This window comes from Rhineura floridana, chromosome 5 (genome assembly GCF_030035675.1).
Source record: "Rhineura floridana isolate rRhiFlo1 chromosome 5, rRhiFlo1.hap2, whole genome shotgun sequence".
NCBI classification, from domain to species: Eukaryota; Metazoa; Chordata; class Lepidosauria; order Squamata; family Rhineuridae; genus Rhineura; species Rhineura floridana.
This window is the reverse complement of record NC_084484.1, coordinates 73385472-73409085: the sequence shown is the minus strand read 5'-3', so window position 1 is coordinate 73409085 and position 23614 is coordinate 73385472. Positions and strand designations below refer to the sequence as shown.

The following is a 23614-nucleotide window of genomic DNA, read 5'->3' as shown; positions in this document are numbered from 1 at the left end:
CCAGAAGCTTATTTTAAGCAGACATCCATACTTACCAAGAATTTGTAATGCAATTTTATTTAGGTTATCCTAGCACCCGACGCAATATAACTGTGGTGCAATTAGCATTATCAATATTGCCCCTTCCTTTTTGATTGCTTGGCAAATAGTTTGTATTTGATTAGTAGGAAGAATTGCATCACAATCTTGAGACAGAAGACCTATAATTTCTACTACTAGTTGAACATGGACTGCATGGAAGTGTTGCTGTTGTGTCAGAAACTAACAGAGCAGACACATGTTCTGTTTGCACCAGTTCAAAATGGCCACAAGGGAGACTGTATTTTAAATTCTCCTTTCCCTGGGGGGGTGTGTGGGGACCACTTTCTAGGACCTGGGATCCAAAGAAATGACATAGAAAGCCTGCTGTTCAAAGAAAAACACCCCCACCAGGCATGCCAAAGTCTTTGGAGTGAGGCCACAGTAACACTTTAGAACCTGCCTTACATTAAGTCAGACCAATGGTTCATCTAGTTTAGTATTGTCTACCGCACCCTTAACAGGCAGTGGCTCTTCAGCCCTACCTGGAGATACCAGGGATTGAACCCAGGTCCTTCTGCAAGCAAAGCAGATGCTCTGCCACTGAGCTATTATTATTTTAAATTGTGGCCTGCCCTTCCTCCCAAGGGAGCCCATATTATGGGCCTTTCCCATAATATATAATTATATGAATATAGAAAACTAGGAGAAAGGATTCTAGCATTGCCTTCTGCAGTATGAAATGGTATAGTTTATAGAAGCTATGCCACTTGACTGCTGTGATCACTTGTTTCTGCTCTCAGAACATGTTATATGTAAGGCAGGGTTTTTTTGTGATAGTGCTCACTGGTACAGAGTACCGACACCTCTTTTTTTGCTACCCATACCAGGCATTTTGTGCAGGCACCCACAATACTTTTATCAAGATATGAGCACCAGCACCTCATTTTTTAACCAAAAAAGCACTGATGTAAGGCAGTACCTCATTTGAGCAAACTTTTAAAACTTTGCATTGCAGACAGTTAACTTCCCAAACTAAATTAAAGCAACCAAGAATTTATTTGGTAAGAGGAAGAAACAGTATTGTATAAACCATGGTTTAAAAGGCTCAGTTGGACTACAGCAGGAGTGGGGAAGCTCTGGCCCATGGGGGCAAATACATCCCTCCAGTCCTCTCTATCTGGCCCATAGGATTCTCCCTAGGCCATGCCCCTCATCAACCCCAGTCCTGCTCTGCACCCACCTCAAGTGCTTTTGCCTGGCTGGTATGCATCATTGAACTATGACAATTGCCTGATTAGAGAGGGATGTGTGTTTGTGGTGGAGAAACCTCTAGCTTTTGCACAGCTGCAATATAGCCATGAAATGCCATCCTGGTTGTGGTCTGATGGCACATAAGGCCACCACCTTACTGTAGCTAAGCAGGTCTGAGTCTGGTCAGTGCCTAGATGGGATACTACCTGGGAATCAGATGTACATTGCCTTGGGTTTCATGGTGGAAGAAAAATTGTGTATGCATGTAAGAAAATGAATAGCCTACTGTACAAATGTAAGAGTTTCATCCATTGCTCTGCCTACTTTTGCTGCGGACACTACCCAGTTTTATCTCTGGCTAGCCCTCCACTGGCATGTAGCCCCTCCCCTGGGAGGTTGCCTATGAGCAATGTAGCCCTTGGGCTAAAAAAGGTTTGTCTCCCCTAGACTCCAGGATGACATCTTTGGCTTCTTAAAAGGAGTATATATAGTGCTTTCAAAACCCAAATTTGATACCTGAAATTTCCATTTTAGTATCAAACCAAGCCAAACCAAACCATAACGGTTTCTACATCTGCTGCCACATTCTTTTTAACACTCCTCTTTTGCCTTCTTTCTCTCTGTATCCCCTCTGTTACATGTATCAGCTGAAAGTATCATCTGTCCCAGTAGCATAACTAGGATGGGGAAAAGGGGGCATCTGCCCTAGCAGGCTCAACTTGGACAAGTATCCACAACAGAATTCAGAACAGCACGTAATATATTCACAGTGGTTAAGAGAGTGTTTAATTATGTAGGTCAGGATCCATATGTCAGCAGTTATTTTAACAGGAAGAAGATAGCAGCATACAAACCTGGATATGTTAACTGACTTGTTATTACTGCTCTTATTTGTGCAATTGTGTAAACTTCCAAAATGCCAATATAATATTGCTGATGCACTGAACTTCTTGCCCAAACATTTATAGCCCATTTAACTGCTTTTACTTTAATAAGATTGCAGGTACTTTTTTTCTTGAAAGAGAATTGCTGCATTTTCCCCTGACCATCTCTTCCCATAAATAAATGAGAAACTACATTTCTGCAGTTGCCTTTTGATGGTAGCAAAATGATGTTTTGGAAGAGCTGTCATCCATTATTTTGTAACACACTGCATTTAGCAACTACTATTTATAGTATGTCTGATGCCAAAGCAATTTTTCAGAGCATGCACTGACTTGAGAAATGTTATTGCACAAATCCATTGGTCCCAATGTGTATTGGCAATTACCTGTAGCTCAGATTTACATTATGTAAAATAATGACTTCCCTTCATTGGGATGCTTAGTATAGTTACATTTTCTAAGAGCAAATCACCAAGATTCTAGGAAAACAAAATAGAATCCAAATAAAACTGATACAAATATATATGGTCCACTACAACAATTTTAAATGCTTTTTTAAAAAACAAAATTACTGCATAGTAACTTTCTATTACAAAAAGAAATAGAAACAATTGCTTTAGTGGTCTTTTTAAACAAACAAACAAATAAATAACTAGCCCCAGTTTCCAACCCACAAATTCTTTGTACTTGAAATACAGATTAGTCAACTGCAACCTGTATGAGCAAAGGGCACAAAAAGCAGAGCAGGCTCTTTATAGGGACCCTGCTTATCTTCGTCTTCCCCAAACATGTTACCTCCAGCTTTCCTGTGTCTTGGCATGCTTGTTACTTCAAGTGGAGACTCTTCCATGCATCACATTAGAGCATCCAACAGAGTGCTCCTTCCCCAGACTCCCAGAGCTCAGCTGCTGTCATCAAATTGGGATGCTTTGCATCTTGGACCATGGCAAGTTTGGAGCTTCAGAGCCATGCTTTCCCCCCTCCTACAGCTGCTGCAACAGTCCCTGCCTTCTGCCAGCCATTGTCCCATTTTCATTATTAACAAACACACACTTGCAGCTTGGCTATTTATTCATAGTTTGAATTTTGATATTTGTATATATGCACCTCCTAAGCATTAGCCCAAGCAACATCAGAGCATGAGAAACAGTGATATCAGTAGGAAAAGAGGTGGTTATTATTATTATTTATTAAATTTATATACCGCCCGACTAGCATAGGTCTCTGGGCGGTGAACAACAGATTAATACAAAATACAATAAAATCCAATAAAACGAACCACAAAGTACAGAGAATGGGAGATCTAAAAACAATTACAATACAATTTAAAACAAAATTAAGTTAGATTAAAAGCCCTGGAAAAGAGGAAGGTTTTAACCTGGCGCCGAAAAGACAGCAGCGTCGGCGCCAGGCGTACCTCATCGGGGAGACTGTTCCACAGTTCGGGGGCCACCACCGAAAAGGCCCTAGTTCTTGTAACCACCCTCCGAGCCTCCCTGTGGGACGGAGCTTGGAGGAGGGCCTTCGATGAAGAGCGCAGTGTACGGGCAGGTTCATATTGGGAGAGGCGTTCCAACAGGTATTGTGGTCCTGTGCCGTATAAGGCTTTATAGGTCAAAACCAGCACTTTGAATTTAGCCCGGAAGCAAATTGGAAGCCAGTGCAAGCGGGCCAGAACAGGTGTTATGTGTTCGGACCGCTTAGTTCTTGTTATCAGTATGGCAGCCGCATTTTGCACTAGCTGAAGCTTCCGAACTGTCTTCAAAGGCAGCCCTACGTAGAGCGCATTGCAGTAGTCCAGTTGCGAGGTTACCAGAGCATGTACCACTGATGTAAGGTCCTCTCTGCTCAGATAGGGACGTAGCTGGGCTACCAACCGAAGATGGTAGAACGCATTCTGTGCCACCAAGGCTACTTGATCCTCTAGTGACAAGGAAGGATCTAAAAGAACTCCCAAGCTACGAACCCGCTCCTTTAGGGGGAGTGTAACTCCATCCAGGACAGGGTATATATCCACCATCTGATCAGAGAAACCCCTCACCAACAGCATCTCAGTCTTGTCAGGATTGAGTCTGAGTTTGTTAGCTCTCATCCAGTCCATTATCGAGGTCAGGCAACGGTTTAGCACATCGACAGCCTCACCTGCAGAAGATGAAAAGGAGAAGTAGAGTTGCGTGTCATCAGCATACTGATGACAACGCACTCCAAAACTCCTGATGACCGCACCCAATGGCTTCATGTAGATGTTGAAAAGCATTGGAGACAAGACCGACCCCTGCGGGACTCCACATTGGAGAGCCCACGGTGTCGAGCAATGTTCCCCAAGCACTACCTTCTGGAGACGACCCACCAAGTAGGAGCGGAACCACTGCCAAGCAGTACCCCCAACTCCCAACTCCGCGAGCCTCTCCAGAAGGATACCATGGTCGATGGTATCAAAAGCCGCTGAGAGATGACTTCCGGGAAGGGTGACTTTGCTTGTGCCTGCTTTTGAGACGGGCTCCCGCCTCAAAAGAAGCTTATTCAGATATAAATCAGTCAGAACATTTTTTTTTTTGACTGATGAAATTTCTCCCGGGCAGGGAGAAACGTAGAGATCAACCTCAAAAGCCTGTTTTTGTTGGGAGGACTGGATTTCATTAATTTATGAGAAAAGGTCCAGCCAGCAATGCCGGACGGACTTCCGAACAAGCTCTATCTGATTAATGCGATACGTTTATCTTTTCTTCAAAGAGAAAACGGACTAACAGGCAAGCACCCTTCTTTCTATTATTTTTTTTACTTGGTTTAAATTGTTGCAGCAAAAAGAGATTTGTCAAATGAATCAGCTTTAAAGAACTTCTGGGTGAGCTATAACTCTTCTCTGTTATTCACGAAATTAACAGCTTATCTCTGTTTCTATTGCAAAAAGCTGTCCTGGAAGTGCATTCTAAAGATATAAACAGAAGAGGGATTTCTATTCCGAGGAACATTATATTGTCTGGGACTATTCTCTTTTTGGTCTATTTTATTTTGACGAATCTGCTTCTTCACGACGCCACTAACTGTTTTGATGCTGGGAACTAAATTTGTTTTGTATTCTTGAACATAGAGAGATAAGGCAGGCTGCTCTGTTTATACTGTGATGTCATCAAGCCTGGAATATTAACTCAATTGTTGCTGAAATAAGAAGTGGTTCTTCTTTATTTTTGTTTTGTTTTGCTTTCGTGGTTTTAAAAATGGCAATCAAGAAAGTGGCTGAGAATCTGGAAGTAATTATGTTTCAGAAAATAATGGATGAGATTGAGATAACGAAACAAACCCTGCGACAGGGCAGTAAGGAGCTGAAAATTGAACTGAGCAAAATGACGCAGGAGCTTAAAGAAATAGGGGATCCTGTGAGAGAGGAGAATGAGATCAGAGATGAGAAAAGAAAAAATAAAGGGAAGATACAAGCCCTGGAGATTGGAACAAATGTGGAATTGGAAAAAGATCTGGAGTTTATGGATATTAGAAATAAAATCTACTGTTTGGAATTTAACGTTATCTCTGAAGAAATTAATGAAGATATTAGAGATAAAGTTATCAATGGCTTGGATAATCTTCTGGACTGGAATGACGTGATGGAGCTTGATATAGAGAAAATCTATGGAATTAACTGCAGCCATGTGACAATGGAAAAACTCTCAAGAGATGAGCCAGTGCATTTTGTAAAAAAGAAGAACACAGATATGACTTTACAACAATATTTCAGCAACCTATTCAGAATTGATGGCAAGAAAATATTTGGGATAGAGGAAATTCCCATCAGACTCTTATTATATGACTATGGCTATGACAGCAAGATTATTATGGAATACTGATAATGGAAGATTGGACACTGAAATTACTGGATTAACAGGACTATTGAAGATGGAAGATGGAATTAATAGGGATAATGGAATAATGGCTATTGAAATTATTGGACCTAACAGATTTTGATGAGATGGATTAATCGATATGTTTATTTGGACTATGGTTATGACAATAAGATTATTATTATTATTAACGAGATGAATTAATCGACATGTTTATTTGGAGAATAATTGATAGATATATTTCTTAAAGAATTGAAACCTCTCTTTGACTTTTTGTGGAAAGAATAAAGTAATGTTTATGAGATTTGATGATTAATTAAGGTAACTACTGGAGGAAAGTGATCTTATAATATAATTTAAGAGACAGGATTGTTATATATTGTAGACCTATAACTGATTTGATCTGCGACAAATGGGAAGTCAACATTTTATTTTTTTGTTTAATCATTTTTGTTTTATTTTGTTTTTTGTCTTTGAATGTTTTATGATTTTGTTTTGTATGTTTTATGAAAATTTGAATAAAAATTATTGTAAAAAAAAAAAAAAAGCCGCTGAGAGATCTAGGAGAATCAACAGAGTTACACTCCCTCCATCCCTCTCCCGACATAGGTCATCGTACAGGGCGACCAAGGCTGTCTCGGTGCCGAAACCAGGCCTGAAACCTGATTGAAATGGATCTAGAAAATCGGTTTCATCCAACAGTGCCTGGAGCTGGCCAGCAACCACTCGTTCCAAGATCTTGCCCAGGAATGGAACATGCGCTACTGGTCTGTAGCTGTTGAAATTATCTGGGTCCAAGGAAGGTTTTTTCAGGAGTGGTCTCATAAAGAGGCATTTATCACCTCCTTGGCCCAACTAGCTGTTCCATCCCTGCTAGATTTTATTAGCCAAGAGGAGCAAGGATCCAGTATTGAAGTGGTTGCCCGTATCTGTCCAAGCACCTTGTCCACGTCCTCGAGCTGAACAAACTGAAACTCATCCAATAAAACATGACAAGACTGTGCTCCAGACACCTCATTTGGATCAGCTGCTATAAACTGGGAGTCTAAGTCTCGACAGATGCAAGAGATCTTATTTTGGAAGTGTCCAGCAAACTCTTCACAGCGGGCCACCAATGACTCAGACATGTCCTGAGGGGCAGGATACAGTAGCCCTCGGACAATTCTGAAAAGTTCTGCTGGGTGGCAGAGAGATGACCTAATAGTGGCTGCATAATGTTGTTTTTTTGCCGCCTGCACCGCCTTTGAATACAGTCTGGTGGAAGCACTTACCAAATCATAATTGCATCTATCGGGAGTTCGCCTCCACTTCCGCTCAAGCCGTCTCCTATCTTGTTTTATCGTTCTCAGCTCCGGGGTATACCATAGAGCTGTATGAACTCTACAGGGGAGAGGGCGCACAGGAGCGATCGTGTCAACAGCTCTGGTCATCTCTGCATTCCACAGTTCGACCAGGGCTTCGACAGGAGGGTCAGTCTTCTCAGTCGGAAAAGCCCCAAGAGCCCTTTGGAAACCTTGAGGATCCATTCGTTTCCGTGGGTGGACCAATTTAATAGGTCCCCCACCCTTGCAGAGGGGAAAAGCCACTGAAAGTCTAAACCTCAGCAAGCGGTAATCTGTCCATGACAAAGGGAGAGATGTAAAACTCCCCATATCCAGATCACCATCCTCATGTCCAGTAGCAAAAATAAGATCTAGAGTATGCCCTGATGTATGTGTTGGGCCAGTAACATATTGGAAAAGCCCCATGGTTGTCATGGAGTCCATGAGGTCCTGAGCCACCCCAGCTGAAGTAGCCTCGGCATGGATGTTGAGATCTCCTAGTCTAGGGGATCTCAGCAATACCTCCGAGACCACTTCTGTCAGCTCAGTTAGGGAAGCCGTTGGGCAGCAAGGTAGGCGGTACACCAACAAGATTCCCAGTCTGTCCCTGAGACCCAACACAAGGTGCAAACACTCCAGACCAGTAGCTACCTGGACATGGTGCTTGATGAGTGAGATGGAACTCTTATAGACCACAGCGACCCCACCTCCCCGACCCTCGGTTCTACCATGATGCTGAACCGAATACCCTGGTGGGCAGAGCTGGGCAAGACTAACTCCTCCCTGTTCGCCCACCCAGGTTTCGGTTATGCATGCCAGATCGGCTGCCTCATCCACAATTAAATCATGGATGAGGGAGGTTTTATTATGTACCGATCTGGCATTTAAAAGCAGCAACTGGAGATCCGAGGGCTGGCTGAGAGGACAACCAACAATCCTGTGGATGTGAGAAGGACTGGAACAAGGCACAGCCACTACATGTCTGGGCCGCGTTCCCCTTACCTGGCGTGTCCTACGCACACCACCATACCTCCCTCTGCCCGTCACTACACTAATTGTGGCCCCCTCAGGTCCCCCCGATCGATGGTAAAACCTCCTTTCCAGGCACATAATAAAACTTAAAATACAAGACAAATCACAATCACATCAGACAGAATAACATATACCCCCCAACATTCATTCAAAAGAAAAAAAAGTCAAATACACCAACACACTCCCCCACACCCTGTAATAAGAAGCCTCAGCACTTCTTCTGTCCTGCTCCACCGTTAGAGTCAATGGAAGACATATGAGATTGCTCTTATTTCACATGCTCGTGTCTCTCTTGTCCACAAGGTGGGGTTGGCGCGCCTGCAGCCGGTAGCCTCTTGTCTCCTGCCACTCCCAGGCCCCCACCGCTGTTACCGTCTCCTCGCTCCCCTCCAGGGCACCTCGTCGCAACCAGAAAGACCCGCCGTCTTTCTCTCCTCTCGAAGCCCGCTCATCCAAAACGGTCAACAAAAGGCACGTCGTCGACACCACGGGCCAGTGGAGGCACGTCGCACCGCTGATGTCGCCTACGTCGCGGGCCGATGAAGGGCCACCATGCCACCAATGTCGCGGCTCTCGCTCTCCTCCACCGTAGGCAGGGGTGCATAGAAGAACAGCCAGAGGAGAAATATACTTCCTGCCAGCCTTACAAAGCCCTGACCCTCAACGCCACAAACCTGTGGATTTTAAGGCCACTCTATAAATTGCAGGTGTAACTTCAAAAGGCTTTGAGACTATGTGCTGGCATGAGGTGTGCTGTATTTTTGCAGCAGCGAGGTTTGGTCCAAGTATCTGTGCAGGCATGCAGATGCTACATGCATATGGAGAAGAGCCATTCAAATGTTATGTTGGATGTGTGGATCACTTACACAGCTAATGTTTTTTGGCAGATTCCATCAGGATTCTCACACATTTCAATTCAGCTTTCAGTAACCTGAATACAAATGCAAACTGACCCTAGGATATAGTGCTGCATCTACTTAGGCATATGCTTAAGAGCAATGAAGACAACAGACTTAATCATACCTCAGAGTCTGTAGGACTGCATTCCAAGCAAAACATATATTTAATATAACAAAACAACATATATATTCAAAATATATTGAATTCTATATGTGTATGTATTTTCATCAGAGGCGGCTTCACTGTTCTTAAGGTGCAAACATTATTACTGTGAACGTTTCCTGTATTCTTAAAAAAAGGACAAATGTTGGTTTTAACTACAGAAAACTGATTAAGCCCCAAAGAAGCACATCTATGTATCTGTCTGCCTTGTTCCCATTTGTAATGCCCAGGGCTGTGGAGTCGGAAGCAATTTTGGGTGGAGTCAGAGTTGGTAGAAATGTACCGACTCCGACTCTGGATTCAAAATAAATTTTGATTGACATTTTTTAAAAAATATAAATTCAAAATGTCAAAGAAGCGTCCCATGAAGTCAGCTGTAGTTGAGCATTTCACCATAACTCAAGATTGAAAACATTTTGTGTGTCAGTGTATGACACAGGACCCAGATGAAGACAAATGCTGTGATGCCAAGATCTGCGCATATTCAGGCAGCGATACAAATGCTTCTATGAGAGCTTCCAATTTATAAAGACATTTACAGCCCTTTCCAGGGCTGTGGAGTTGGAAGCAATTCTGGGTGGAGTCGGAGTCGGACAGTAGAAAAATAGAGGAGTCGGAGTCGAAGGTTTGGAGTACCGACTCCACAGCCCTGGTAATCCCAGCTAATTACTTCCCTTGTTAGAAAACTATTCTAACACAGAAGAAACACTTCAGTCCCTTTCATTTTGTATGAAACTGTTCAATTCAAGGTGCTGTAAAAAAAATCACAGAATAATTGGAACACTTCATAATCAGCTGATTTCATACCACACATGCTCAATTTAGGTTGCTATGGAAAAACTTAAATGAAAAGCAATTAATTTACAATCTTTATAACCAGTATGTATAGTTTTCAAGTCTTTAAATTAATGAACAACTTGGTTTGAAGACAGCCATCATATATTATTTGGGTGAAATGGGCTTGCTCATTGCTTTTGCACATTATATACAGGATCTCCAAGGGCAACCTGAATCTCTTCCTGGTGACTGCTTACCCAGTTATCCACATTATATGATTGAACCTTCCCTCACATCTCCCTTCCAGTTTCTCAGTTAATTGCAGAAAATGTAGAAGGAGGTATCTTTAGCCTTTGCCATCCTGTGTGAAGCAAATTCAGCTCCTCCCAAGGTCAACCTAGCATATTTTGCTGCTGGAGGAAATGGTGGACTCTCTTGCATTCTACATACAGAAGCTGACCGGCAGTTTAATCTTTACTTCAGCATAATGGGACAACCCCCCCCCAAATACACACTTGAGGGTAACTGTTGCTTATGCACAGCAGGGCAAGGCATGTGGCTCTGTCCTCCAACACCTAACCAGTGCTTCCCCAGCATCTGCTACCTGAGGCAGCTTCCTCACTCTGTCTAATGGTAGGGCCAGCTATGTCCTCCCATCAGGTTTTAGGCATGTACTATGGAGACAGATGGAGTCATTCTCTTTCTCTGCACTGAAATTTACAGACACTCAAGAATCCATTCCACTGCTTCCAAGTGCCTTTGAACCAAAAGTGAAAACTGACTTATCAGCAGGGGTATAGTTGTCTAGGGTCTTGGGGTGTGTGTCTTAGACCACTTACTTTTTGGGAGGCAGGGTCCCAGCAGGGTCCATATGTCTCCTGCATCCTACAAGCCAATTGGCATGAAAGGGAAGTGTTAGCCACTGAGAACAGTGTTCTAACATGCTTCTTTGTCCTTTCTTGCTGATAGGAGCCAATCAGAGTGAAAGGAGTTGAGTCAGCCACTGAGAAGACTCTTCTCAGTAGCAAACACTCTCCCCTTTCATACTTATTGGCTCCTGGGGACATCTGTTGTCATGGATCTAATTCTCATCCCAACAGCAAAATAGAGGGGAGGGGTGTGGCTATGACTAACATGAAGGGACCCTGCACTTCTGCACTACATTACTACATTACCCTGCACTACATTACTCCTTATCAGACACTAGCAGACTCATGGATGGGGAGGTGTTGGCGGCAACCACAAATAGCTGCTGGCGATCAAGACCATAAATCAGAAACACATCTCAGATCAGAGTTCTAGTAGTAATTTTAACACTACTGGGAGTTACTTTGCCTAAATTACACTTTTGACTGAGCTACGCCTACATTTCCTTTTCTTAAAAAGAGATGGTTGAGAGAATACTTCTACAGTGGCTTCGCAAGCACAGCCCTGCTTTTTGAAAGGCACCCTCAAATGCCTAAGTGATTTTTACTGAGCGTAACCTGCTCACAATACAGTGAAATTATGAATTGCCTTTTGCTGACTGACTGTGAAGCAAATCAATCATAACTTGATGAAGAAGTGCAGCACTGGCCTATAGAGGCCTTAGCACAGGCAACACCTTATTTGTTCAGCACATCACCTGGCTGCCCTCACTGGTTTCAGCACATAAATTCACTACTAGTCCATTTAAAAACTACTGAGGTAACCACAACCCATTCTGCACAATGGTAACACAAAGTTTACATTTCCACCTTCAAATGAGCATGTCTTCTTGTGTTCATTTAATGGACAATATCCAACCAAGTGCTTCTGCTTGTGCAACGGAATTTCCCCTCCCTCTCCTCACATACCCCTGCACCCTTCTTAAATCTGCTCAAGAGGGTTGGTGAGAAACCCCAGAACAGATTTATGGGGCACATGAGGAGAGGAGAGGGAAGGAAGGGTCTGTTGCTCACCCAAAATTCCTTGTGCTAGCAGAAGCACTTTGCTGGATACCACCCAATCTTGTGTTCATTAAATGCTGTAACTTGAAGATATATTCATACATCTCTATTACCAAATGGTCTACAGCTGTATGTGTTCACCGACAACACTAAAAAATACTGTGTGAAGTAATGTGAGGTTTTATGAAAAGCATTGTGCATCTCTGGAATCCCTCAGAATAATGCAATCACACAGATACAAAAAGTTTCCAATTTTTCTATATAGTGTTGCCTTGATCCCACCAAGGCAGAGACACTTTCTGAACTGTAACTATGTGACTTTTGTTTAATATGCGTAGCTTGTAAATTCTTAAATATTAGCTTGCATAGATCTGTGGAATAATGAACACCACATGGGCAAAGTATGCTTTAGCTATCTCTAAAAGATCCACGGTGAAAATATAAACTATTTTTAAAAAATTACTAAATGGAAAGTTCATTCCTTGTTAGCCATGCATTTATTCATTCAGTGGAGACTGGTGGCCCCGATGTCAATGGCTTAGTGAACTCACTCCAGGTTTTAGTCCGAACTTTCAAGGGCCTTGGAGAGCCAGTGTGGTGTAGTGGTTAAGGTGTTGGACTATGACCTGGGAGACCAGGGTTCGAATCCCCACACAGCCATGAAGTTCATTGGGTGACCTTGGGCCAGTCACTGCCTCTCAGCCTCAGAGGAAGGCGATGGTAAAATCCCTCTGAATGCCACTTACCATGAAAACCCTATTCATAAGGTCGCCGTAAGTCGGAATTGACTTGAAGGCAGTCCATTTCCATTTTTATTCAAGGACCTGTCTAAGGTGCTTCAGCACCTTGGACAGCTCCTTGAAAGTTTTGAAAAAACCTGGAGTGGTTTCACTGCTCCACTGTTGAGCCTCTGCTCACCCACGAGGGCTTGGGAGAGGGAAGACATGAGCTTCAGACACCCCAGCGGCCAGAAGGCATGGAAGACGCAGGAGTGGTGGAGTCTCAACAAGACCTTGGGAGGGAGTGTGAGGCTGAGTTCGGGTCAATTCCCACAGATGGCGTGATATCCGAAGAAGAGAGAGCACCACCCCCAGACAGATCAGAGGAGCCGTCGGAGGTTGCCTCTGAGCATGCGTTAACTCCCTCTTCACCGAGTGGCTCGAGGGAGCCTCCAAGTGCATCTCTGCCCCCCAACCTAGGGCCTCTTGCTAAGGAGCCAGTTCTTTCGGATGAGCTGCTGGAGGCACGCCCCCCGTTACCCCGCTCATGACACCGTGAGAAACGGACAGGACAGAGGTTGGACTTGCGCAGGAGTCAGAGATTATGATCAAAGACTTTCCCGATTTAAGACTGCAGCTTTCCGGTTTAAGCTGCTGAGTCAACTTCCTTCACACATTGCAGAGCATGTCTAGAGTGTAGTTAGGGAATTCTAGTGAGCTAGCGTAGAGATTCTTATGAAGCGCACTGCTTTTGATGTATCCATTACTTTAATAAAACAAGAATTAATTACACCTGTGTCTCAGCCTCGTGGATCCCACTCTGAACGGGACATCCACTGACATCAGAGCCACCAGTCCCCACTGCAAAAGACACACATTCACTTCAAACATCTTGCAGAACAGCATTCGTTCTTTTAAAAAATAAAATGTAGTGCCTGTGTAAACAAGCCTCAGGGATATTCAGGATTACAATTCTTAATTAGCAACTGTGGGTATACCTGATTCTGTGAACAAAACCAAAAACAGCAAAATAAATTTGAACAAAACAAACACTCTGGCTTGGCACTAGGAAAAGAAAGCGATGTATATAGTATGCCCCATAGTAGAATATATGAAAAAACAGACTCAGTGCTGGAAACTATAAGTAGATGGGAGTCAAAAATCTTGACCTTCTCATTTGTTCATTATTGATTCTGAAGCATAAATTGATGAGTATGTTTGTGAGTCTCTGTGGTGAATACTGTAGGTGTTATTAGCAGTTAGGGAGTAGAACCTACCGATGGCATGCCATTAATAATATAAATGATAGGGTTTGGTTTCCTCAGAGCCAATGAAAACTGCATTTGCAATAAAGAAAAACAAAGCAAGACTCATTTAGATGAATCTGCTTGGGTTATTACATGCTTCTTCAAGATGCTTAAGGAAATACAAGGCAGAAGCAACTGAAGAGCTAAAGGAAGCATTATAACAAATGTATTAATTTATTACAACTCAGTCTTTCGGGCTGTATGTGAAACTAAAACTCATCACTAGGAGTCCCAGTGCACAGAACTGAAGGAGCAGGCAAAGCTGTGTATCTGAGAGTTACAATACCCAACACAGAAGCTTTTGCACACACTTCTGCATGCAGAAAGCAAGGTTACTTAATTTAATCCAGATTTCAGATTCATATGCACTATCAGTACTGGTGCTCACAAACCACTACATGCATTGATTTGGAGATCCAATGATACCCACTGACTCATGGGATTCTTCCAAAATTAGAGTCCTCCCAGAAGAAACTTTTAATCTTCCAGAAGCTCCTACCAATGGGGGGGGGAGAGGAAATCTCTCCCCTTTCCCCTGCAGCCCCTCAAACCACCACCCACACTGTTGTGGAAGGTGTCCCAAATGTCTGCAGCAGACGGTTGTGGGGTGCAAGTAGACGCAGGATTGAGGGAGGATCGGGGAAAATTACCCTTCCATGAACATGTGCTGGAAGCTCCCTTCCCATGAATAGAACTCTATTCATGGGATCCTTGAATCCAGCCCATTATTAACTGAGTTGAATCATTTAGATCCAAAGCACACTTCACCCTCAGTCTTAAAGCTAAAGTCAGGTAACATCTCCCTCATATTAAAGTAAAACCTGTTACTTTTGCGGAGTGTTTTTTTTTTGTGTAAAAAATGAGGTGCCAGTACTCATATCTTGATACAAATGCCATGCGTGCCGATACAAAATGCTTGCGAATGGCAGGAAAAAGAACAGGTGCTGGTAATCTGTACCGGTAAGTACAAAAACACAAAAAAAGCATTGCTTTTATCGTGTTGTAGAAAGTGACAGAGTCCTGTTTCTTCACTGCCCCGGTATGCTTGGAATACTGAGGTGTAACTGACATTTACATGTTTCAGCCTTTCTGTTCATATCACAGTTTGTCCCAGGACTAAAAGCTCACTCCCCGTGGATTAGGAGCCTGAGCCTTAGGAATGGGAAAGCTCATAGTCTGGTGCTAGGACATGGAATGTTTGGGCTTTTGATAGTGAAAGAAGAGCAGAGGAACTCTAACAACCACAACAATTGTGTGTCTCTCAGTGCACAGCTACTAGGAACAGAAACCTTGAAAAGATGGTACAACATGTTTCTCCCTTTGTATTCTCCCTGCACTGGCCTTGTTACCCCCTCCTCTTTTAGCTGTATGTTTTGAATTGTTGTTATGTGCCTTCAAGTCGATTATGACTTATGGAGACCCTATGAATCAGCGACCTCCAATAGTATCTATTATAAACCACACTGTTCACATCTTGTAAGTTCAGGTCTGTGGCTTCCTTTATGGAATCAACCCATCTCTTATTTGGCCTTCCTCTTTTTCTACGCCTTTCTGTTTTTCCCAGCATTATTGTCTTTTCTAGTGAATCATGTCTTCTCATTATGTGTCCAAAGTATGATAAACTCAGTTTCATAATTTTAGCTTCTAATGATAGTTCCGGTTTAATTTGTTCTAACACCCAATTATTTGTCTTGTTTGCAGTCCATGGTATCTGCTGTCCTCGAACACCAAACTTCAAATGAGTTGATTTTTCTCTTATCTGCTTTTTTCACTGTCCAACTTTCACATCCTTACATAGAGATAGAAAATACCATGGTCTGAATGATCCTGACTTTGGTGTTCAGTGATACATCTTTGCATTTGAGGATCTTTTCTAGTTCTCTCACAGCTGCCCTCTCCAGTCCTAGCCTTGTAATTTCTTGACTATTGTCTCCATTTTGGTTAATGGCTGTGCCAAGGTATTGATAATCTTTGACAAGTTCAATGTCCTCGTTGTCAACTGTAAATTTGCATAAATCTTCTGTTGTCATTACTTTAGTCTTCTTGATGTTCAGCTGTAGTCCTGCTGTAGTCCTCTTTTAACTTCCAACAGCATTCATTTCAAATCATTACTGGTTTCTGCTAGTAGTATGGTATCGTCTGGAGATCTGTTTTACATTCAGAGTGCTGAATAAATGGCCTTGGCCAATTTACTGTCTTTTGGCCATTACCTCTACACCCCTTGATCCTTAAATCAGAAACACTTATTTGAAAACAAGCACTCTGACACATAATGAGGGACCAATAAAACTAACATTTAACATGCTACTTAATATATCATTGGATACACAGCAAAGAATTCACCCAGCCTACAGCTTGTCTGAATCCATTTGCGGCTGCTCAGAAACACCACGATGGCACAAAGGACATAGGAAGAAGTGGCTGTGTGATATTGGTGAAAATGTAGACAGTCAGGCAAGGAGAGCTGAATTTCTGATACACCCTCTAATTTCCCAGAGATGTTTGTGTTTCCTCCTGGTGAGTGGTGTCACTGTGGGGAAAACTAAAAAGTGCCCTTGACATCATAGACTGATGGTAAGAGGTATAAAAATATGAAAATGTTTAAACTTAAAACAAACCAATTACAATAACCCTTTTCAAAGCATTTTGTAAGCTCCCCTTGATAATGTATAAATATAAATGAACAGATTATATGTTAACATGAACTGTGTACAGCATGTATCACAAAAAGTCTTAACACATGGAATCTGGGTGTCTAAAACAGAAGAACTTCCTGATTATTTTCTTTTAGGCTGTTTTTTTTTTTAAGTCAGCGGATTTTGCATTCTAAGGAAAATAGTAAAGGATAAAAGGACAGAAAATCACTTAATCAGCTGCTGCCTCTACAATTCTTTGTATTTTTACCCACCTCAGAACAGACACTACTTGCTGAAATACAACACTCATCATATGCCCAGAGGCACATGTTACCAAATTCTTCCAAGCTACTGTCCGGTTCAGAGCCGGAAGGATGAGGCGGGAGCGTAGGTGCGAGCAAATCTCGTTTTATTAGAGTAATGGATACATCAAAGGCAGTGCACTTCATAGAAAACCCTGCGCTAGCTCACTAGAATTCCTAACTACACTCTAGACATGCTCTGCAACGTGTGAAGGAAGTTGACTCAATGACTTCACACTGTAAGCGGCAAGCTTATGAAGGGAATGTTTTCGCACGTAATCTCTGACTCCTACGTAATTCCTGTTTTTGCCCTGTCCGTTTCTTGCGGCTGTGGGAGCGCTGGGACAGAGGGAGTGCTTCCAACGGCTCATCGGAAGACACCTGCTCCTGAACAACAGGCTCAAGATCAGGGGGCTGTGCCACACTGGAATCCTCCTGGGAACTGCTTGGCAAGGGAGGAGCTGGCACTGTCTCTGGAGCTTCCCCCAACACGTCTTCTGCATCAGCCAGGGGCGGCGCTCCCTGTTCTTCGGAGAGTGCGGTAACCGTGGGAATTGGCTGGTGTGCATGCTGACCCCCACCTGCAAGGTCCTGTTCAGACTCAACAATTCCCAACTCCGCTTCCTCTGGCAGCGGAGACGCCTGAAACTCATGCCTCCCCCTTCCCTGTCCATTCTGGTTTAGCTGAGGCTCAACAGCTACACAGCAAGTGGATTGGACTGTGAAAGACCAACCCAAATGGTGTTTGCATTTTGACAAATTTGTAGGGCAGTACAATATCTCAGAGAGGAGGTCAGGTCTCCTGCTCCCCTGGTGCATTCGCTATAGCTGCTCAATTTTCCTGCTTTTTAAGTTTGATAGGAATATCTGTGGGCTATAGGTACTTTTTTGCCTATTAGTAAATTTCTTTGCTTTTTAATCCGGGAGGTAAAAAATGGGATCATGTGCAAGTTTGCTGAGAATGGATTGATAATTTGCATGCTTATTGAGTTCAGTGGGATTTACTCCTCTGCAATCATGCTTAAGATAGGTGACACTGACCACAGGGATGGGGAGGTGAGGAGGGGGATGGGAGCAGGCAGGAGGGGGAGGGTAGGTTTGATCATTTGCATGTTTATTGAGTTCAGTGGGATTTACTCCCGTGCAATCATGCTTAGGTTAGATAAAACTGACCATGGGGAGGGAGACCTGGAGTGGGCAGGGGAGGAGGAAGAAGGAAGATGGGACGAGAGGAATAAGGGAGGAAGAAGGGAGAGGAGAGGGGAAGGAGAGGAAAGGCAGGGCTGATCATTTGCATGCTTATTGAGTTGAGTGGGATTTACTCCTGTGCAATCATGGCTAGGATAGCTAAAACTGACCATGGGTAGGAGGCGGGAAAGGGGAGAGTAGAGGGAAGGAGGAAGGGGAGAGAGGAGAGCAGAAAGAGGGGGAGGGGGAAGGAGGGGTTTGGAGGGGGAGGGGAAAGGAGGCTATTGGAAGGGGGTGAAGGGGTAGAAGGGAGGTGATGGGAGGGAGGAGGAGGGGAGGGCAGATTTGATCATTTGCATGCTTATTGAGTTCAGTAGAATTTACTCTCGTGCAATCATACTTAGGATAGGTAAAACTATGGGGGAGGAGAAGAAGGAGGGTGGAGGGGAGGGGAAGGAACAGGAAGGGGAAGGAGGGGATTGGAAGGGGATGGGGAGAGAAAGGGAGGGGTGAACGAAGGGAGAGGGAAGGGGCAAGAGGGTGGGGATAGGAGGGAGGAGGAGGGGAGGGCAGGTTTGGTCATTTGCATGCTTTTTCAGTTCATTAGGATTTACCCCTCTGCAATCATGCTTTGGATAGGAGAAACTGACCTGGGAGAGGGGCAGGGAGGGGAGAAGGAGGAAGGCAGGGAGGGGGAAGGAATGGGGAAGGGAGGACACTGGATGGGTGGGCACTGGGCAGAGGGAAAGCCCCTTTCCTTTCCAAAAAGAAAACATTGTGAACAGTATCATTCTTTTTCAGCATTTCCCTCACCTTTTTATTCTACAGCAGGCACATGTAGCCTCCCACCCAAATTAAACCAAAGCTGTCCCTGGCCACATCCACACCAGACCTTTATTTCACTTTAGACAGTTGTGGCTTCTCTCAAAGAATCCTGAGAAGTATAGTTAGTGAAGAGTGCTGAGAGTTGCTCAGAGATGCCCTATTCCCCTCACAGAACTTCAGTCAGAGTGGAGGACTGTTAAACCACTCTGGCCACTGGAGTTCTGTCAAGGGAATAAGAATCTCCTCATAGCACCCTTCACAAACTACACTTCCCAGGATTCTTTGGGGGAAGCCATGAATGTCTCAAGTGAAATAAAGGTCTGGTGTGGGTGTGGCCCCAATTAGGCAAGCCCAGCAGCTGTGAGTCTGGCTATTAGAACACGGACAGTTGGTTCTTACTGAGCATGTCCAGTCTTGTCATTGAGTTAGATGCTAAATTTCTTAAATTAATTAAAAATCAGCCAGGCATCTTTTAAACTTTTAAACTGAAGAAGATGAAGGTCAGAGTATGGTGCAAGGTCAGTTACAGGTACTCTGTGAAGATGACTGATTTTTAATGAACTTCAACAAATTATGAGAAGTCCAAAAGGGGTCTCTCTCTCTCTCTCTCTCTCTCTCTCTCTCTTTACAGTTTGAACTCTCAATTCTCTCTGTTGTGTATATCTCCATGAAAATTTAGAGGGTTGTTTAGCATGCATTTCTGAGTGCAGGACTATAAGTTTTGTAAGGTTTTGTTTTGAAATGAGCTTATGGGAAGCATCAGAATGGCATGGGGGTATTTTCAATTTAACACTGGAATGTGAAAAATCCATGCTGACTATAGTATACAGCCACTCTTGTGGCTGTATAATAAATAAACACATAGCTTCTGCAAAATGCATGAATAACAGAGAATGAATTCCTGTGCTTAAACAAGGAACAGACACAGTTAATATTCTGCAATTCCTGGTGCAAGTAATCTTATATTACATTCCATTCATTGTACTTGGGATGGAGTGAGGGGAGAATCCTTATGCCTGCACCATGAAAAAAAGTCAAAGGAAAGAGGCATACCTTATTCACATGTCTATCCTAGGTTTTTGTGTTAGGTTTTAACTAGAACTCTGTTATCACTCTTTTCAACAGGCATTCAAAAGCATCCAGACATCTCAGTCTTAAGGTTAATAGATAAAGTTAAGCCACTCTTTAACTGCCATTGATACTTCATATGCTCACATTCCATGAAGCTTCAAGTGGACTCCTATTTGGATTAATGAACATGTTCAAGTCTGCTTGGCTTCAGTAAGACCATAGTATCAGATGTTGCAGATCACCCGCTTCACCCCAGTGATTTCAATTTAATTTAAAGTAGATGTGCTTAACTTCAGAAGAACAGCCTAACGGCGTTGCTTCAGAGGAAAAGGCCACAGCAAAAAAAGAGCATCTGTCCTTCATATTTTGGAGAGCTCTATGATCATCAGGGAAAGCTGTATTGGTGATGCTGCCCCATGATGGGGTATTTTGGTGCCAGTTCCCCAACTGTAGAATATCTTCGCTGATGAGGTGTGTCTCTGTCTGCCTCATTATTAATATTCAGGGGGATTTTAAAACATTTCTGTTCACCAGTGCATTTGATGGCTGAAACAGACTGTTCCTGGCAATCTTAAAATTATTAACTGTACGGCTATGTGACTGTCTTTAAAATGTTTTTAGATTTTAAAAAATGTTTTAACTATATTATTTATTAATTTTTACTTATTTATTAATTAATTGATTTATCTCCTCCATTCCTCCCAGCAGCAGCAGCAGCATTTTTTTTATTAAAAAAAATAATTGTATTGTTTTGTTGATTGGTTGTTTGCTGCCCTGGGCTTCCTTGGGAGGAAGGGCAAGATAAAAATGTAATAAATAAATAAGTATGGCAAAGGAAATAACAGTGGTATGTGAATTTCATTTCCTAGATACATTTGCCACATAGTGATAAAATCAGTAACAGTGAAAAATTAGTACTGATATGACTGTGACTTACTCTGGGATAGTAGATGTACAAACAAAGTTATGTGCTTCCTTTCCACCCAGTGGGTAACAAATTTACAACTAGCACATATTCATACTTGGGTTTGAACTCTACACTGCTGTCTCTAGACACAATTCATCAAAGAGCTTGGTAACCTACTTGAAGTAGTCTCTCCCATCTCTGTTTGACGTCATCTCCCATCCATAGGAAGATCCCTGGTTCAAAGTCCAGGTTCCTGAAGGGGGAGGCCAGCCTGAAGACTTGTTCCTATGGCTAAAAACAAATGAAATTCATTAGTGTTTTAAAACAAGTCTGGTCCATTCAATCGAACAATAGGTTTCTGTAATTCTGAGTGCAAGTGAATTCATGTTAAATCCTAGTATTTGTTTGGAATTGTTAGACAAATCAACAGTAACCTCAACGTGACCATAACATATTTTGTGATATAATCTTTGAAATGCACTCTTATTGTACTTTCCGACTAGCTTTTCACCTGTGACCTTAAAGAGAGGCAGTTTAAGAGGTCTCTTTTGGGAGACTCATATAACCACACTCACATATTGAAAGTGGTAGCTGTGTGAAGAGGCCTGACATGCATACCAACGTAGGCATGTAGGGTTTCTGCCGGGAGGGCCAATATGCACATATGTCCCCTTCACACAGCTGTCAAATGCATAGCTGGTGGATAGGTCAGTGGTGGAGTTGCTGGTGTGACCTCAAGATCCCCTCATCTGCACTTTTAACACTTGAGCAGAAGTTGTGTGAACCTCTCTCAGGTTGTATATATATGATGAGAAATAGACCTAACTTAGGTTTGCAGAAATGCAGAACATGAAGTAACTGGCAACCCAGCTTCTTTCCTAGTCAATGTCTTACACAGTGTCCTCATGCTTTCCAAATATTAGTCATCTTAGACTATTTCCTGAAGAATAAAAGGATGCATAATTCATCAGTATTCATCACATTGGCTCAATGCACAATGCCATATGAGCAGAATTCCACAAAAGAGCTTTCCCCCCTTTTTTTCTTTAAAATGCCACTGGTATTGACCAATTTCCAAGGAGCTACTAACATATATTTGACAAAATCTAAACTGCATTGTCAATTTAATCTGGATGTGCTCAGTGCAGAAAAAAGGAGAGAGAAAGAAAATTTACTGAACTGAATTGGACACCACCCAGATTTTCCCATTTTTTTAAAAAAAATCAGCACAGACTATTTAAACGCGAACACAATCTCCATTCTTCACAACCATAATTATTGCTTTACAGGTATTTACTTTGTATTTACATTTGCTGCATATAAATACTAGCAGGATTACATTATGATCTCCTTTAAAGGCAATCCTTTGAACACCAAAGTGCACTACTAAGATGCTACAAAATGTTGTATGCCAGTGTTTACAATGCTGTTATAAACCTCAACATGAAATAATGGCCATCAAATTTAGATGACCTGAAAAGAAAATTAGACAAATTCATGGAGATTATCAATGGCTGCTAGTCATGATGATTGCTACATATACGCTCCATGATTAAAGGCAGTTTGCCTCTAATACCAGTTGGTGGGAATCGCAACTTGGAAGAGTTCTGTTTAACTTATATCCTGCTTTGGGCTTGCTACAGCCATCTTTTTAGCCACTATAGACACAGAATGCTAAACTAAACAGGCCTTTGGTCTGATACAGCAGAGCTCTTCCTATGCTCTTATGGTTTCTACTAGGGACTGTGCCCCCTGCTTGCTTTGCTCGCCAACCCTACCTACCCCCCCACCAATTCCCTTCTCCAAAGCCAACCCCCTCCCTTTACACCTGCTTGGCTCCATTTCCCTCCTCTGCTGGCCCAGCAACTCTCAGAAGTCTGTCATCACACTGTAGTTTGCAGTGCCACCTGTCATCAGATAAGCAAATTGTGGCAAATATAATAGATATAATATACAGAATATAGAATTAAGTCATTTTAGGACCCACTTATTTCAGCTGGATTATACTTGATTATTTAGTCAAAGCTTGTGGGTCTACTATTTTCTCTTCATTTCATACCTGGGCTCCTACTGGGAGGAAGGGCAGGATATAAATCTAACAAATAACTAAATAAATAATACCTCTGCCCAGCTAAGCCAGCTGATGACAATGGAGTGATGCAAGTGTCACTCCATCAGTCTGGCATAACCACCAGCAGTAGCAGCAGCCAGCAGAAGGCCCTGAAACTGGGCATTCCAGACTTAGGATGGGCTAAGCTAGTCCTGGATCCACTGGATCCTGAGCTGCTCTCACTGCCATTGCATGGTGGCTACTCAGTAACAAAAACAACCAGGGTTTAAAAGAAAAATAAGAAAATACATGTCCCTTTTGGGTGAGATGCAAGGAAACAAGGCAGAGAAACAGTAAAAGATAATGTTGGAAATGACATTGTTTCAGTGGGAGACAAGCAGAACTCACTCCTGATCATGATCTGTATTTATCATCACATGCTTTGATGTGCTATATTCTCTCAGCGTAATCTACAGGTTTGATCCAACCATTAATA

General features: G+C 42.8%; 1 protein-coding gene across 8 annotated transcripts in view; it reads right to left on the bottom strand.

Annotated features, from left to right (window-relative positions):
• The window catches only part of FRMPD4 (FERM and PDZ domain containing 4), a 404750-nt gene that overhangs the window by 126241 nt on the left and 254895 nt on the right, over window positions 1-23614 (bottom strand). For all 8 annotated transcript variants that reach the window (XM_061627118.1, XM_061627112.1, XM_061627111.1 and 5 more), the window contains one exon: window positions 21246-21359. In XM_061627118.1, coding sequence (XP_061483102.1) covers window positions 21246-21359 — 114 coding nt within the window. The remainder of the gene's footprint in view (window positions 1-21245; window positions 21360-23614) is intronic.